Source organism: Spermophilus citellus (assembly GCF_964194105.1).
Source record: "Spermophilus citellus genome assembly, chromosome: 12".
Taxonomy (NCBI): Eukaryota; Metazoa; Chordata; class Mammalia; order Rodentia; family Sciuridae; genus Spermophilus; species Spermophilus citellus.
In genome coordinates, this window is record NC_138198.1 from 113,446,550 (window position 1) to 113,464,057 (window position 17,508).

Genomic DNA, 17,508 nt, shown 5'->3' on the forward strand with positions numbered 1-17,508 from the left:
ATGCACATAAATGGCCTAACAAAACACATCACACCTGGGGCTGGGGATATAGATCAGTTGGTAGTATGCTTGCCTTGCATGTACAAGGCCCTGGGTTCTAATCCCCAGCACCACCAGAAAAAAATCTGGGCTGGAACAGTGAACTATTTTCTTTCCTCTAGCATATTAAATTTATCATATATTTAAATGGAATATCCTGGGTTTTCAAGAATACTACTATGTCACCTTTAAACATGAATATATTTATTTCCTTCCTTGCAATTTTATATCTATAATTTATTGCCTTTCTGTCTAGTTGAGTTCCAATTATTTCCAAACTTTATACCTCTTTACTTTTCAAAAGTTTACTGTCATTTTTTGAAGAACTGTCAAACTGTTTTCCACAGTGGCTGCACCATTTTACATTCTCACCAGCAGTGCTTGAGGCTCCAATTTCTATTATTATGGCCACCCTAGAGAGTGTGAAGTGGCATCTCATTGTAGTTTTGATGTGCGTTTTCCTGAGGACAAATGACGCTGGGCATCTTTTTCATTTGCTTGCTGACCATTTATACATCTTTTTTGGAAAAATCTTTCTTTTTAAAGAGAGAGAGAGAGAGAGAGAGAGAGAGAGAGAGAGAGAGAGAGAATTTTAATGTTTATTTTTTAGTTTTCGGCAGACACTACATCTTTGTATGTGGTGCTGAGGATCGAACCCGGGCCGCACGCATGCCAGGCGAGCGCGCTACTGCTTGAGCCACATCCCCAGCCCTGGAAAAATCTTTTAGAAAGTCATTTTTGCAGTGTTTATTTTTAAGCATCCCAACCTCTACCTCTTCCTGAGAATTAGTTCCGTGTCTTGACAGACCTTTTGATTTTGTAAATGTACCAGAAATATATAGTTATATCTTTCTAGCAGGTTCTGACAGGACTTTTAGAAGCAGTCTTACAATTTTCCTAAGTTTCATTCACATCATATGAAGGCAGCAACTGTTGGAATATATTTAGATTCCATTAGGGTGCATTTTGCTATCACAATGAGGTCTCTTATGAATCATTTCATCCCATCAGTTATCATTCCTGAACAGTACAGATATGACAACAACCTTTAGGTGGTGCTCTTTGGTTAAAAATACACTTCAAACAGCTTCAGTGCATAGTCCATTGCGTGTGTGTGTGTGTGTGTGTGTGTGTGTGTGTGTACGCGTGTGGGGGCTACTGGGGATTGAACCCAGGGGCATTCTAATCCTGAGTTATGGCTTCAGTCCTTTGTTTTTGTTATTATTACTATTTTTTTTAACTTTTTGGTACTGGAGAGCAATCCAGGGACGCTTAACTGCTGAGCCACATCCTCAGACCTTTTTTTGGGTATTTTATTTAGAGTCTCACCAAGTTACTTAGCCAGGCTAAGTTGCTCAGGCTGGCTTTGAACTTGAGATCCTTCTGCCTCAGCCTCCTGAGCTGTTGGGACTACAGGCGCCACCATGCCCGGCCCTTATTTTTTGAGACAGAATCTCACTAAGTTGCCCAGGCTGGCCTCAAACTTGTGATCCTCCTGCTTCAGCCTCTGGAGTAGCTGGGATTAAAGGCACCTGGAACCCTTGAATATTTTTAGGAAAATCTTCCAGGTCTGTTCTGAGTCCTTCTTATTCCAAGTCTACTGCATAAACTAATGGCCGGTTCCCTCTCCTCCCACCTCAAGCACCTCCAGACAGATACTCTCTTGTCACTTTCTACTAATCATGCCTCCCAAAGACCTCCCTGACTCCCGACTCCTCCATGTTTCCTTGGTGGGGTTGCTGCTTCCCTTGTGTCTGGGTGCTAACCACCCAACAGGTGGTTGTGCTCACCTCCTCCCAGCTCATACCTCGGGCTCCCACCTCCTCCTTACCTACTCTCCTCCCCTTCTACTTCCTTCTTTGTTCCCCTTTGCCCTTTTTTCTGCCAACTCTTCATCATATGTTTCCAGAACCATCTACTCCTTTCCCCTTATAGTTCCAAAGAGTTGATGTCATTTGGAGAAATTGTTCCTTGTCTAAATGTACTAACATGCATTTTCCTTTCAGCAGACTTGATCTTAGCAACTGAACCCTATGTTCCTAAAGTCTAATCACCTTTTTCAGTCACATCTCCACTAATATTTAGTGTCTTGTCCCAAACTTTATTTCTCACCAGCACAGAACCCCTAAGTCCCTTGAGGAATCTTGCTGGAGTAGATTCTTCTATACTTACAAACAAAAACAAAACAAAACTAACTGAAAAATATTTTAAAATATTACATTTTCCAAAGATTTTACTAAAGCATTTATTTTTTTAAACAAAAATATACATTCAATCTTAGATTTACAGCATATAGAAATAATTTATCTGAAGCAATTTGCATTTTTAAAATTGCTAATATTGCACCCAACAGTATAAGTCTTTGACACATTGCATCATCAACCTTTCCCACAATTCAAAAACAGGAGAGAAATCTGAAACTGACAAAATTATACACGCTAACTTTTCTGTAAAAAAAGACAGAGAAACATACAATTCTTTTTATTTATAAGATAAAAGTTGTAAACGTTCAGAAATTCCACGTAATAGCCACACATTCTTTTATTATACCTAGAAAATACATTATAAAATTACAATTTTATTTTCCTGTCCTGTGTCAATTATACACGTGTTGTGATTTCCTCATAGAAATGCACCAATGTGAATAGTCACAGCCTAATGGTAAAGGTGAAAATTACTCCCCAGCCCCACGTTAAAAAGAATTGTTGAAAATACTTCTGCATCTTCAATAGAACGTGGAAACTAGTGTGTTTCTTCTAGATCCGTTTCTCACCTAAATGAGAAACGACTCTAGAAGAAACCATTACTTTCTGGAGATTATTTTTAGTAATTGCCTAAAGTTACCTTCAAAGTTCAAAGGTTATGCTGTGCTTCAGTCTTAGAAATGAAGTTCCCTATAGGAAAAATAGTAGAGTGAATTAGACATAACTTTCCTATGTTCTTATATGAATACATGACCAGTTTAACTGTACACCAAGTACAAACACAAGAATGGGAAGTTATACTCCATGTATGTATGTCAAAATTCATTCTACTGTCATGAATTACCAAAAAGAACAACAAAAAAAGAATAAAGGTTATTAAAGTATATTCTCAGATTGCCAAATAAATAAATAGATACCATATATTTAGTTTTAAAAACTTTAAGTGTGATTACACTTAGTTAAAAGAAAAAGGAAGGAAGGAAGGAGGTTCCCACTAACTTCTTCCATCATGATATACAAAGAGTATGTTTCTGTTCAAGGCCCTTATAAAATACTTTATGTGTAGGCAGGCATAAAAGTTTGCTTTTTAAAAGACTGTTTTGTGAAATGTTCTGCAATTTACCATTGATATACCCAAGGTTTTTCTGCTTAAGCATTTTTTTCTCCACTATACACTTGATCTTTCAATTGCTCCCAGGCAGCACTAGGGAAGGCATCCAAAGGACCCCTGCATTTTAGATACATTCCTATTCTATGTAGCAGCAACCTCTCATTTACCTTGGTAATCAAGGCCAATAACCCTAAGGATAGAGTAGCTTCTTCCTCCCCCCCACACCATATATCTAGTGGGGTAAGTGATATAAAAGAACACTGCCGTTCAAAGGCAGGCACACTAATATTTTTTGGTAGGCATTCTTCTGTTCTTTTTAAAAAATTACTTTTTATTTGACACATAGTAATTGTACATATTTATGGGATACTATGTGATGATTTATATTTATTTACTTGGTGCTGGGGATGGAATCCCAGACCTCATGCAGGTGCTCTAACCCTGGGCTGGCCCCTGCCCATCCCATGTTTCCATATGTGTACACAATGTGGAATGTTCAAATCCTGGTTTGTGTATCTCCTCAAACATTTACCATTTCTTTGTAGTGTAAACATTCAAAATCTTTTCTTCTAGCCTTCTTGAAATACGTTTATTATCATTATAAAGACCCTTCTATGCAATAGCATGCTAGAATTTATTTTTCCAAACTGTAACTTTCTTAGTGCCTGTTGATAATATCCTCAGTTTTCAGAAACTTTTAAAAAAAGTCTCTAAATACTTAGGTGCTAAAAAAAAGTAGGAAATCAAGTCCCTTGGTAGTTGAGAAAGTTGCTAAAATATGGATTAGTAAAAATGTGTAAAGTGCAGCTTAACTTGGAAATAAACCCCAAACAGACTGAAATCTTACACTTATGAAAACAGTCTCTGGGAAATTCATGCTTATTAAGATCACAGACAGGAAAATTTAATTGTCATTTTACAATGCAATAGCATTGGAACTGAAATAGAAGACATTTTCTAATTCTTTTACCCTAGATTGAGTCTGAATTGAAACGTTCCCTTTGAATCACAAACTGCATAACCAGATGTATGACAGGGTCTCTTGGCTTTGTTATTGCTCAACAGCTCAACCCAGATCCTTTCTTATAAAGGTTATTGTCTTCTGTATCTTTGCGACAAATTCATTTTTTTTTTTAAGTTCCTGAGAGTCTTTCATAAAAGAAATAGACATTTCCGGGCGTGTGCGACCCACGAGGCTGGCGCTCAGCTCTCCACCGTGCGCCGGTACTCGGCCGTCCCGTCGGCGATGATGGCGTCCAGCGGCGAGCGCTTCTTGCGGATGCTGCGCCCAGAGGAGATGAGGTCCGCGTAGCCGCGCTGGTGCGAGAAGGCGTAGGCCGAGCGCCTAGACGACGCGCCCCGGCGAAACACGTTCTGCCGCCGCTTCCACTGCTCCTCGGCCTTCAACCGCTTGCGATGCTTCTGGATCTGCAGAAGGTGGGAGAAGTGGGAAGGATGAAAATACTGGTGAGGGCATCTGGCCAAAAGGAGCAGGGCAGAAAGGAGCGATGGGGCATCTAGGGAGGATGCAGGCATCACTGTTGTGTCCCCATCTGTACGGGAGGACTTGGAGAGCAGGGGCGGTTCTACATTCTGGCAGCTGGAATTTGGGACGAGTCCCACTTTCCCTAAGCTAGTGCTCTTTCCCTGTCACAGATCAGATTGGTACAGGATGAAGAAAAAACTATGGGCCTCTTGTCCTCGTTGCTACTGCATATTTTTGTCACTGCCAAAGAGAGCTCTGGGGACAACTGAAGGTTGCCTGCCTAACATCTGTTCTCTCCTTTTTTCTAATGAAAGTGATTTTATACAGTTACCCCTCCTCCATAGGGAACGGCCTGATTGACTTCCCACCATAACTAATCCAGGAATGGGCCTGGGTCCCAAATCTGGCAAATGAGACCTGAGGGAAGAGTGCTGGGGCCCCTGGGTGAAGCGTTCGGAGGAGCTTAAAGGAAAGCTACAGAACGGTAAGAGCCTCTTCTCCCTACACCCCACTTCCATCTGACACATCAGATGTGACGCTGGGAACTTCTGTGGCGGCTTCCGGCACCAAGATGATGCTAATAATGAAGATACCAGCTTCCGAGGACATAGAAGGACCCAAGTTCTTTTTTAGCAACATTAAGTTGCTTAACCAATGTAGTGTGAAGTCTAATTTTCATGCATTATTGTTAAGACATTTTGAGTTCACAGCTTTCTGTTCCTTGTTACCCCAAGGCTCCTTCAAGGTGGTGATATTTTGCTTTAAACAAACAGAGAAAAAACCCAGACTATTTACACAGCGAAATGCTAACACTTGTTAACTTGAAGGGGTAAATATATGAGATTCATTATTTTACTCTCCCTCTTTGTTTACATTTGGAATTTTTTTTTTTAATTTAAATGCAGGCAAACTAAAAATCCCAATCCCAAGCACTTGTTTGCAAGATGGAGTTGGAGAAGAGGAGTCATAAAAATCATTCTAACCAAACTTCCCATGAGGTTTGAGGTTTGCAGGAAAAGTGCTGCTGGGAAACACTTTGGTTTCTGTGGGGGACACTCAAGAATTAGAGGAGGACTGTATCTCTGCATACCTTATCACTTTCCGATGGCCAAATGGTCATTGACAAGAAGCGGACAGCAACGACCGGCAATAAACACACTGCAACAGTCAAGATGATGGTCAACCAAATGTAGGGCTGCCTCAGGGCATTGGAAGCGGTGCCTGGAAAGAACAGGGGAGTAAGTCACACGGTCCCTTATCCTAAGGGCCTAGTTCGCATTCTGTAACCTCACATTGATTATCCATGGTAAAGTTTTACAACCATATTGGCTTCCTCCAAACAGCAACAATTCACCCTTTGTGTATTTTTTAAGATACCCAGAAGTTACGTCCAAATATAAATAATGACATTTGTCTGCTCATTTAATTTTGGGATTTAGAAAACACTAACCTGTAAATTGAAATGTAGATGGCAAAAGAACATGTATCCCAGCACTGTGAAAGTCAAACATGATGCCAAAATAAAGTGCTATGCTTCCAAAAATTGAAAAAGCATTCACAAAAGTCCAGTAAGAAGTATCCAAACCAATCTGTTGGGAAATGAGAGGAAAACAGAGCGCTCATTTGGGGAATTAGCAAGAAAGGAAAGAACTAAGAATTCTGAAAATGGAATTTTGTGTTTTAGGCATGATTTGACTTGAATACTGAGCAATCAGAAACCAAACTAGCCTTGACTCAGGAATGAAATAGGGTTGGGATAAGGGACAAAAATAGCACTCATTTTATAAAGTGGTAGAGGTTCAATTGGAGGGAGAACTGGGCTGTGCACGCCAGCCTATTTATAAAAATACAGGTGCCAACAGACACAGTTGAGGGAAGCCACACACCTGGAAATTGACCGTTATTATGAGAGCCGAAGCAACAGTGACAGCAAAAGACTGGTAGTCTGAAGGTGCTTCTCCATCTTGTCCCACAGTTTGCAGATAAGCTCCAAGAGGAATGAAGAAGAGGACCATGGATGTTAAGATTCCATGTAACAAGCTGATGAAGAATTTCTTATAGTTGAATAGTAAGTCTCTTTGTCCCACTACATACAACCCAGGGAATCGGAGGCTTAGTTTGTCACTCACATCCTTAAGGAGAAAACAAAATTAGAGTGATATACTGTCCATCAGGTCAAGAAGTCAGAGATATGCTGCAATCTGTATCTCATAAAGAATTGTGACTTGCTGTTGAGTTCTAAGAAGACAAACTGAGTGGAATAAATCCTGCAATATTTCTCTTGTGCTGAGATCAATCATAGCTTTAATCCATCATTATTTAATAAATATTTAATATTTAATTTAGAGAGGGACTAGGTAGGACATTATTATTTTTCTGCTTATGGAAAATGTTAAAAATGTAAAGAGAATTTTTTTTCTTACTTCCGTTGAGAATATATTTATATTCTCTCTCTCTGTCTCTCTCTCTCTCTCTCCCTCCCTCTCCCTTTCCCTTTCCCTCTCCCTCTCTCTCTCTTTTCTTTTGTGGTGCTTGGGATTGAACCCAGGGCCTTGTGCATGTGAGGCAAGCACTCTACTAACTCTACCATCTGAGCTATATTGCCAGCCCCTTTAGAGAATATATTTATATTGCTTTGAATTCTTTGGGGAAAAATATTCCCATACAAGTTGGTAAATTAATTTTTAATTATTACCTTTTATTTATTGAGGCACCTTCTCTAAGAATTGCTACTAAATAAAATGCAGACTAATTTGGGAATTAGACACATAAATTTTGGAAAGTGTTAAAATTTATTTTTAAAATGAGAACATTACTAATATAGAGATAGACTAGACTCTCAGGTGTCTAAACAGTCAGGTCTCAGTGTCTGAAAGGAACATGTAAGCACTGCCAATGAATTCAAGTCACAAAAATCTTCTTTTTTTTTTTTTTATTATGAAACAAGAAGTACAGCAGTTGTTGCCTGACAGCAAACTGTCCTAGGGTTTATTCAGGACAAAGTGAAAACCAGAAGAATGCACTTAAGTGTTTGCTGTGACCTCTCTAGCAGGAGTTCTACCCAGAGCTCCCCCAGCCCTTGGCTCCTACCTGGTCGAGCAGCCCCATGAGGAGCACCGGCAGGCTGGAGTACAGCACGTTGTACAGTGTGATGAACCAGTCCTCGTACGCGGTCTATGGGAGGATTAATTAATTACAACACTTTGTGAAACCAGTTTAGAAGCACACAAGTACTATTTAAATTTTTTGGTTTCCTTTTATTTTGCAAGGCCAGATTTCTATAAAACGATTTTATAAAATAGAATACAGTTGGAGATATATATAAAAACAAAATAGGCTTCTGAAAGGGATAAAGAACACTGAGCACTCTGATCCCCTACATGGGATAGAGGAAACAGGCTTACTCCTGACAAGAGTTCTACGCAGTTCTGCCTGGAAACAGGAAGTAGGCCCCACTCTGCCCAGGCTCTCCTGTTGCTCAATCTGAGACCCCTCTGACACCATAGCACTGTGGCACGGCTTCAGAGAAAGTTCAACACTATGGGCACTGACTCAGGTTCATTTTTACTCATGTATTTTTCTGCTACATCACCATTTTAACATATTAAATATGTGCCCCTCTCATTCATCAAAAACTAAGAAAGAAAGAAAAAGCCACCACCACCATCAAATAGAGGAGTGATATTAATAGCGCTATCATTACCTACAATTTCTATATCCCTTTTCCTTGGTCAAAGAGAATTTTACACATTCACAGCTGAACAATCTGCGATCAGTATTTTTAATAACAAGGTAACATGAAAAAATAATCTAAAATGAAGAGAAATATAAGCAAATCCTGTATCATCATCCAAAGTAAATAAAAATATTTTTAAAGCACCAGAAACATTCTAGAAAAGTAAGTTATACTCTTAATTATGCCCCCAACTGTGAGAAGACACAGAACTCAAACTACAAAATAAAGAAACAAATTTATGCCCGTTGTGGTGGTGCACAATTGTAATCCCAGTGACTCAGGAAGCTCACAGCTATGGGATAGATGTTAGCCTCAGCAGTTCAGTGAGGCCCTAAGCAACTTAGGGAGACCCTGTCTCAAAATAAGAAACAAAAAGGTCTGGGAATGTGACTCAGTGGTTAAGTGCTCCTGGGTTCAATCCCCAGTACCATAAATAAATAAATAAATAAATAAAATTGTTTTTGTAGAACTAGAATTTTATTCACTTAAGAGAAAAGCTCTACTAAATAAAAAGTAATGAAAAAAATGTTATTTTACCTGTGCTGAGTAGCCATTGAAGAAGGAGTACCAGAAATGAACCAAAGTAAATGCAAAGTTTTTATAAAAGAAATATCGAAGGAACTTGCACATCCTTATGTAAGACCACCGGCCATGCACCAGCAAGAGCCTCTGCAGATATCTGAACTGAGCAAAGGAATAGTCACTGGACATGACGGCTTGCATTCCTTCTTGTCCACTTATTCCAACACCAATATGCGCAGCTATATGACAGAAGGAGAAAATACTGAGGATCATAAGCTGATTTTAAAGCAAAACATCCGATAATAATAATGTTTCCACAGCAGGACCAGGAATGTAGCTCAGTGGTAGGGAGTTTACCTTGAATGCATGAGGCCCTGTGTTCAATCCCTAGCACCGTGGGGTGGGGAGGAAAGTTTCCATAGCAAAACAAATAACAAAGGTGTACAATTCATGGAACAATACGTACAAAAGCTCTTGCTCCCCATCTTCACCATCCAGCCCGTGAACCTAACTCAAAGTCAGAGGCACATGTTGCTTAACAAAGCACGAGAGAGCCTCCATAAATATTTGTGAAAGGATTGGGTGGGTGGTGAATTCCATTTGGATTATCTGCCCAATTTAGAAGCCATCCCTTCCACCCACAGGGTGAGCCCCAGGCATCCACTATACAATCTGTGTCTCTGTCTTCTTGACCATATCTGGGTCAGCCACCAGCAGATATATCATCTGGACAGATACTACAAATGGGCTTTCTCAATCTGCTTTCTATCCCATTCTAACTGGTGAGGTAGGAAAGCAAATTAAAAAACCCTATATTTCCCGGATTGCCTCACACCTAGGTTCTTGTGAATCAGGTTCCATTGCTTAGACCCACTTGTGACTTTAAAGCAAAGTGAACCCCTTTCCTTTTTGAACTCTGGAGCAGAGTTCATATCCATTCCTCAGCTGTCCTAATGTTGATAGGCAACTGCAAAGGCTTCTTAACTGGGAAGCTGTTCAGAGCAATATCAAAGGTAAAAACTCCTCTGGAAAGTGGCCCGGAGGTCAGAGACTCAGCCTGGAACTTGCTTCTCCAGTTCATCCACAGCTTTTGAAGGCACCTAATCTGCTACATTAATTGGTTCCTACAAAAAGTACACACGGGTGTGTTTCCTCTACTAAATCCTAACTGGTAGAAAGACCTAGATGGGCAAATCAGTCTCTTTCTTGATATTCTAGAACTATCATTCTGGAGTTTGTGTCTGGAAATTTAACATGTAAATTATTGAAGTGAGAAATGAATATATTTCTTTCTGAAGGATTATGAGAGGCAGAGGAATAAAACAGGGAAGGAAAATAGACAGAGGCAGTTAGACAGACAAGACACTAGGTTCCTAGTGCAACTCTAGATCCTGGTCCTAACATCTTCCTTAGGCCTGCTTTTTTGGGGCAGTGTGAGGTATCTTAGTTATCTTTTATAATTAATTAATAATTGTTTTTCTTAAACTCATTTTGGCTGTCTTCCAATACTTGTAATCAAAAGAGTTTTAACTAAGACCCTCTTCAACTCTGAAAGGCTTATTCAGGGCCCATTATGACCTAAGGACATCATTTCTTACAAAGGGGTAGGTTTCTAGAGTGGATAAAAATTAAAAGTCATAATTTTGTTCATCCTTCCAAAAATCATTAAAAAATATTTTAGAGTTAAAAGAATTGTGAATTTTATTGGTTTTAAAAGTCATGAATGTAAAGACCAATAGTGAGATCATTTGGAGAAAATGTGTTGGAGAACACAATGACCCTGGCTCGGACCCTGAGAAGTGACTGCCAACTCCGCAGAGTTGCCAACTAGAAAGAAGCTTCAAAAACCCCACCCTAATTGCAGAACCCAAGGTCTGGAAAATTCAAAATAATTGTCCAAACCTATGTTTTCAATTATACTTTGCAATTCTAAAAGAAGATATTATATCTCATTTGGCATTTATGATCTCTTTCAAAACACATACACACACACATTTCTTACGACCAGTTGTGAATGCCAAATGCTCTTTCCACCAAACCATGGCCCTTTTTCCTTTCATGAACAAACCACAGAGGGAGTACAGAGGAGAGGCCCTGGAACCCAATTCTTCAACCTTTTCACTGTGCAGACCAAGGACAGCATGTGAAATGAACACTGGCACGGTTCACACGGTAACAGGAGGCAACTGAGCAGATGCACTATAGGGAAAAACTGCCCCTTCCCCCAAAACATAAGTATAAGATCTTCCTGAAGTTCCAAATGGAGTGTGAAATTCTTCACTGGGAGGCATGCCTTCAACATTGCTCAACAAACTGAATATTAAAAGGCTTTATTTAATCTCTCTGCCTTCATTTCATCTCTCCTGTAGTTCATGTGTACTCTTGGGGTCTTTGCCCCAAAAGAGTCAACCACAGCCTAGCTGGTATAAGATATCTTCAGGCACAAAACAGGAAGAGGGCAGCCTCTGAGAGTCTATAGACACTTGCTAGGGACAAAACGTGGTGGTCAGCAGGGCACTGTGGCACACACCTGTAATACCAGCGGTTCAGCAGGCTGAGAAGTTCAAAGTCAGCCTCACAACTTAGTGAGGCCTTAAGCAACTTAGCAAGACCCTGTCTTAAAATTAAAATAAATAAATAAACAAAAGGGGCTGGGGATGTGGCTCAATACTTAAGCACCACTGGGTTCAATCCCTGTTATCAAAAAAAAAAAAAAGAAAAGAAAAAGAAAGAAAGAAAGAAAAGAAAAGAAAAGTGTTGTTCATGATTCCCTCCATTTCTACTAGACTATACTGCAAAACATGAAGCATGTTAGCTAGTGGTCAGATTGCTTTCAACACCTGAATTTCCCTCCTTTTATGACCAACAATTTCTTCCTGTATATTGTTCTCAAAATTGTTAGAGATGGAAGCCTTTACAGAGTACCAAAAGGTACCAATACTGTTTTGATAACTTCTAAGACCTCAGCTTCCCATAATCTCATCCCAAATCTCATCTGTAATTTATATATAAAAGCACCTAATATATAACAGAGCTTAATTAAAAATGTAAAACAACTTAAGAAAAAGAGTTCATCTTGGTTGACTTTGTTCTACCTCCTCGGTATCAAATGGTTGACTCAGAGGAAAAAACCCTCTAGCTTAAATGGTATAATATCATGATAAATCTGCAAGGCAAATGATCCCCTGCCTCTTTCCTCCCCAACATCTAAGAGTCTGCATTAAATTGAATAAAAATAATGTTTGAGTTACCCTAGTTATGTCAAGGATGTATAATGGAAAATAAACTAGAGCTGGCTACAGAAGAAAGAAATAGATTTAATTCAGAGCAAAGAATGCCACTCATATTATAGGACAAGCACATGCAAAAAGCAGTGGAGAGGAACTAAGCAGCTGGTGGCAGCAGATATATGCATTGATAAAAAAGCAAGAAGACATACGTCATATAGATGACTCCTGGGGAGGAAGATAAAGTCGGAATATTCTTAGTATCTATCAAGGAGAAGAAGGAGGAGGAGGAGAAAACTGTAAGAAAAGAAAAAGATAGCCTCATGAGTCACAACATAGCTCAATTAAGATCTAGTTATATATAATGCATTTAAAATACCCAGCACAACAAGACATGCTTATATATGTACAGTCATATAATAGTTCACCTTAATAACAACAAGAATAATAATAGCATAGAGCTAGAGGTGACACTGGAGATATGTTTCTTGTTTTCAGATGAAAAGACAGGCCTGATCATAAGCCCAAGTGCTAAGGTCTCATTAGTTTGGGTATTTTCATTACATGATATAAACTGAGCATCCCCAATTGCAAAATCCCAAATGCCCCAGTATCTCCCAAGTTTTTGAACAGCATTTAAAGAGTCAGGTCTATGCAAATTTTCCCAAATTGAAAATTTCTAAAATCTGAAACATTTCTGGTCCCAGGCACTACACATAAGGGTTATTCTACCTGTCTTCTCTTATAGTGCTACAGGGAGAGAAGAGGACCAGACTCAGACATGGGCTGAGGGCCACAGGTTTATTGTGCCAGCTTTACTACCAGCACAACTTTATTTCTCCACACTAGAACTCAGTCCATTAAACGTGTTACTTCAGACTCCTATGAGGTGACCCAACAGTGAAGTTCCAATAAATTTGCAAAAGGTAAGAAGAAAGCCCTCGAGAAATGCTCAGATGAGAGAGAATAATATTCCCAAAATGAATACCAGAGAGAGTTCACCAGTTTATGTTGAGCTTAGCAGAACTATTTGCAAAACTTATTAAAAATCAGGGTTTTAAATAAGCTTAAAGAAATAAAGGAGAAGATCTGGCGAGAGGGGGAAAAATCACACCAAACAAGAAAAAGTAGGGAACAAATAATGATAAATTCACCCTGGAGAACTCATCTTCTGCTGGGCATCCTAAGTCCCTCTGTGAGTCCTGCCCACTCCTCCTGGATAGACTGTTGGCTTCCCCAGGGCAAGGGCATGGGCACAGGTGTGACCCAGTGCCTTCCTTAAACACCTGCTTTATGAAAACTTCCACAATGAAAGCTGAAGAAATGACCCCCCACCCCCCAAACCCTCCTGCTATTTCTAGTTGGGTTTTATGGGCCACCTGGTCGCAACTCACTCTTGATCATGTTCACGTCGTTGGCTCCATCTCCAATGGCCAGTGTGATGGCCTTCTTGTACCTTTTCACCAGGTCCACCACCATGGCCTTCTGCTTGGGAGTGACGCGGCAGCAGATGACAGCGCTGCACTCGCAGGCCAGGTCCACAAAGTTCCTCTGCCGCTGCTCTTTCTTAGCTTCCAGCCTTCTCTTGCTTTGGGTTCGAATCCGTCTCTCTTCTTTTGTCCTTGGGAACTTCAGCTTTAGAATCTTATTTGTTTTGGTCTTTTTCTCTAGAAGAATCTCATTCTGTGAAATCATGGAGAGGACTGAGGTCACTTTAGTTTTTACACCAAAGGTATCATCATTTCCAAGACTTAAGATGCATGAAGGAGAGTTTGTGGATTATATCATTGGTTATACTGTTCTGATGACAGAACATTTTTGACATAAATCTAGAGAATACAAAAATCTATAAATAACAAAATGAAAATTACTCATGAATTAATAAACCAATATAACCACTGTTACCCGTTTGGTATAATTGCTTTCATATGTCCTGTAATATTAAGCTTCAAACTTGGGAAATCACACCTGAATTTATAGGCTAAGAGATTTTTAAGTTGGCAATTAACAAATATGTAACACCATCTAAATTTGGTCCAAAGTGAACTTTTTTCATTTGAGCCAAAGACCCAGACACACTAATGGTACCTACCAGCCAAGAACCGGTGATGACCAAAGCTCGGTTTTCACCAGGTGGGAAAAAAGGTTCGTACACAACAGGTGCAAACTTTGCATAAACTCCACCTCTGTTTCTCTGGTTTTCCACCCTTGTATGAAGAAGAGAACTGGAGAAAAATAAATTGAAGTACTTAAAGTACAAAACCATAAACAGGCCCTACACTATTAGATAATTTTGACATTTTTTTTAAAGAGAGAGTGAGTGTGAGAGAGAGAGAGAGAGAGAGAGAGAGAGAGAGAGAGAGAGAGAGAATTTTTTAATATTTATTTTCTAGTTTTCGGCGGACACAACATCTTTGTATGTGGTGCTGAGGATTGAACCCGGGGAAGCATGCATGCCAGGCAAGCACGCTACCGCTTGAGCCACATCCCCAGCCCCAACTTTGACATATTTAAAAAAAAAATTCTGATAAAGACAATTTAAAACTTATCATTTTATCTATTTTTAAGTGAAATCATATAGTATTTATCATTTAGTGACTGTCTTATTACATTTAATAACGTCTTCAAGATTCATCTATATTATAATGTATGTCATAATTTTGTTTTTCCTTTTTAAGGACAAATAATATTCCATTTTTTATTCAACGATTCTTAACACTGGTAGACACCTGGGTTGCTTGACTCTTGTGAATAGTGCTGTAATAAATATGTGTATGCATGTATCTCTTCAAGACCCTGCTTTCAATTTTTTTAAATGTTTTTTTAATTTGAGTATAATACTCAGAAGTGAGATTGCTGGATCACATGGTAACTCTATTTCTAATTTTTTTTAAGGAATCCCTAAACCAGTTTTCATAGTGACTACGTCATTTTACATTCCCACCAGCAGTAGATAAATGTTCCAGTTTCTGCACAGCCTCACCAACACTTGCTATTTTCTTTTTCTTTTTTGATTGTCCCCATCCTAATAAAAATGAGACGATATCACTAGTTTTAATTTGAACATTGTTTCACAAGCTTTTCAGCCATTAGCATATCTTCCTTGGAGGAATGTCTTCTAAAAATTCTTTGATCCTTTCTTAATTGGGTGACATATAGTCTTATACTATGTGGCACCAAGTTCTTGGTACTTCATAATTTGCCAAAAGCAACCAAGGAAGAAACAGGTCACACTGTGTTCATAAGCAACAAAGGGAAGGCAATTTCCATCTAAATTAATACCCTGGTTGCTGTTTGGCAGAGAAAAACTAATTTCCCCATACAATTATGTCTGCTTTTAAAAATTCTTGATACTTTATATCAACAAATCATTGATAAGATGACATGTAACACTTCTATGTGATAGAAAAATGAGTCATGAGATTTTGGAGGGAAGGGGCCTTCTTGCACAATCTTTTCATGTTGCAAATAAAGAAATCAAGCCAAGAGAGGTGATGTGATTTGTTTGCAGCAAGTTGATGGGAGACTTTCTCCGTTCCTCATGCACACCTCAAAAGCAGGTTTCTCAGATTTGACACTGTTGATGTCTTTAGACAGATAATTCTCTGTTGTATGTGGATGCTTATTTTAGGAAGGACACATGTAGGATGTTTTATAGCATCTCTGGCCTCAACCCACTAGAAGCCAGTAGCACTCCTCCTCCCCTGTTGGGACCACGAAAGATGTTTGCAGACATTTCCAAGCAATCCCTGGAAAGCAAAATAACCCCTTCTCCCTGATTAAGAACCATCACACTAGAAGATTAGGTATTTATTATCCCTCTTCCACATTCATTTAATTCTCATTTTCAGTTGGAAAATCAGTTAGAAATCAAGACAAATGATAAAAAAACTTAAAGTGAAGAAAATATGAATTTATTTAAGCTATGTTATAGGAATCATCATTTCAGGCACCATCTAGAAAGATAATTCATCTCTCTATAAAGGGAAACTTGGCTACAAGCATGATCATAAAATTTATTATTTGCATAAATTTTATCTTTTAATTTAGCTTAGGGTCCACTTTTAAAAGAGAGACCAGAAATTTGTTAAAACCCCCATCTACAAAAAATAAACAAAACCATATGGTAATTAACCATATTGTTTGCAATCGAAAACTACTTAAGTAAACATATGAAGCATTTATTTGTCCGTTGCTACCTTTTAAAACCTAAAAGCTCAAAGAGGCATGGTTTATGTGCCTCTATTCAAACAGGGCTGATTTAGATTATAAGACTACCAATTTTGTCTAATCTAGCAGAGTGCCTCTCATACTGGAATTGACTCACAAAAGCTTTATTATCATCATTAGAAAGAAGACTAGTAAGGACCAGCAGCCCAGCAAGTGTATACATTAACAGCTTAATCTGACCTTGTGCCAGCCTGAGACAGGCACTATAGGATAAAGCTTGAGGAATAAGTGGAACTGTAAAGCCATCATGGTAACTGTGTACCTTATATTTATAGCTCTGTAACAAGACAGGGACTTTTGCATCATATGTTTCCAGGTCTTCTGCAAGTCTGATTCAGAGACAACCAATGTTCTAGCATAAGCTAAGGTCTGACATACCAGGATTGCCTCCTCTAGCTAGATTATAGATGGCAAAGTAAGCCTTCCAAACTTCCTTCTGGGACAAGGTGGTGTTTTTCTTTCTTTCTTTTTTCCTCCCATTTCACTTTCAAAAAATAAAATCCCTCCAACAGACAAAACATAAGTCATATTAATTTGCTAATGATACCATAGGCCCAGTTCTCTTTTTCAGCAGACAAAAAAAGCACCAAGGGCTCTAAGGAATGGAGGAAGTGGCCTCGAAAGGTTTCCTTAAAACTAAAATGGGATCAAAATAAGACTGCACCATGATAGCTGGGAACTGCCCGATGTTCTCTTGCTTCATTTAAGCAGGAGGAGACTGTCTTAGGTAACATACCCCCGCCCCTATTTCTCCATCTGTGCTGCCTCTGCCACTAGTGTTGCCTTTGTGAAATGAGCAGCTGTATGATCTCATGCCACAGGCCCTTTACTTACTTTATATCTTCCCCATAGCAGATAGTGGTGTCTTCTGTCAGAAGTTCACAAGCAAATCCTATGTTTTCTGCAGTTTCTACAACAGATAAAATCAAGTCCAATGTCATTCCTATTGTTGA

The 17,508-nt window shown here is 39.1% G+C and overlaps 1 protein-coding gene across 2 annotated transcripts in view; it reads right to left on the minus strand.

Moving 5' to 3' along the window:
* Positions 1-2,800: 2,800 nt before the first annotated feature.
* The window catches only part of ATP8B1 (ATPase phospholipid transporting 8B1), a 122,912-nt gene continuing 108,204 nt past the window's right edge, over positions 2,801-17,508 (minus strand). For both annotated transcript variants that reach the window (XM_081263760.1, XM_081263761.1), the window contains exons 20-28: positions 17,390-17,465; positions 14,418-14,550; positions 13,720-14,008; positions 9,114-9,337; positions 7,931-8,014; positions 6,727-6,972; positions 6,291-6,429; positions 5,931-6,061; positions 2,801-4,782 (exon numbers count right to left, since the gene is read on the minus strand). In XM_081263760.1, coding sequence (XP_081119886.1) covers positions 4,558-4,782; positions 5,931-6,061; positions 6,291-6,429; positions 6,727-6,972; positions 7,931-8,014; positions 9,114-9,337; positions 13,720-14,008; positions 14,418-14,550; positions 17,390-17,465 — 1,547 coding nt within the window. In that variant the 3' untranslated portion in view covers positions 2,801-4,557. The remainder of the gene's footprint in view (positions 4,783-5,930; positions 6,062-6,290; positions 6,430-6,726; positions 6,973-7,930; positions 8,015-9,113; positions 9,338-13,719; positions 14,009-14,417; positions 14,551-17,389; positions 17,466-17,508) is intronic.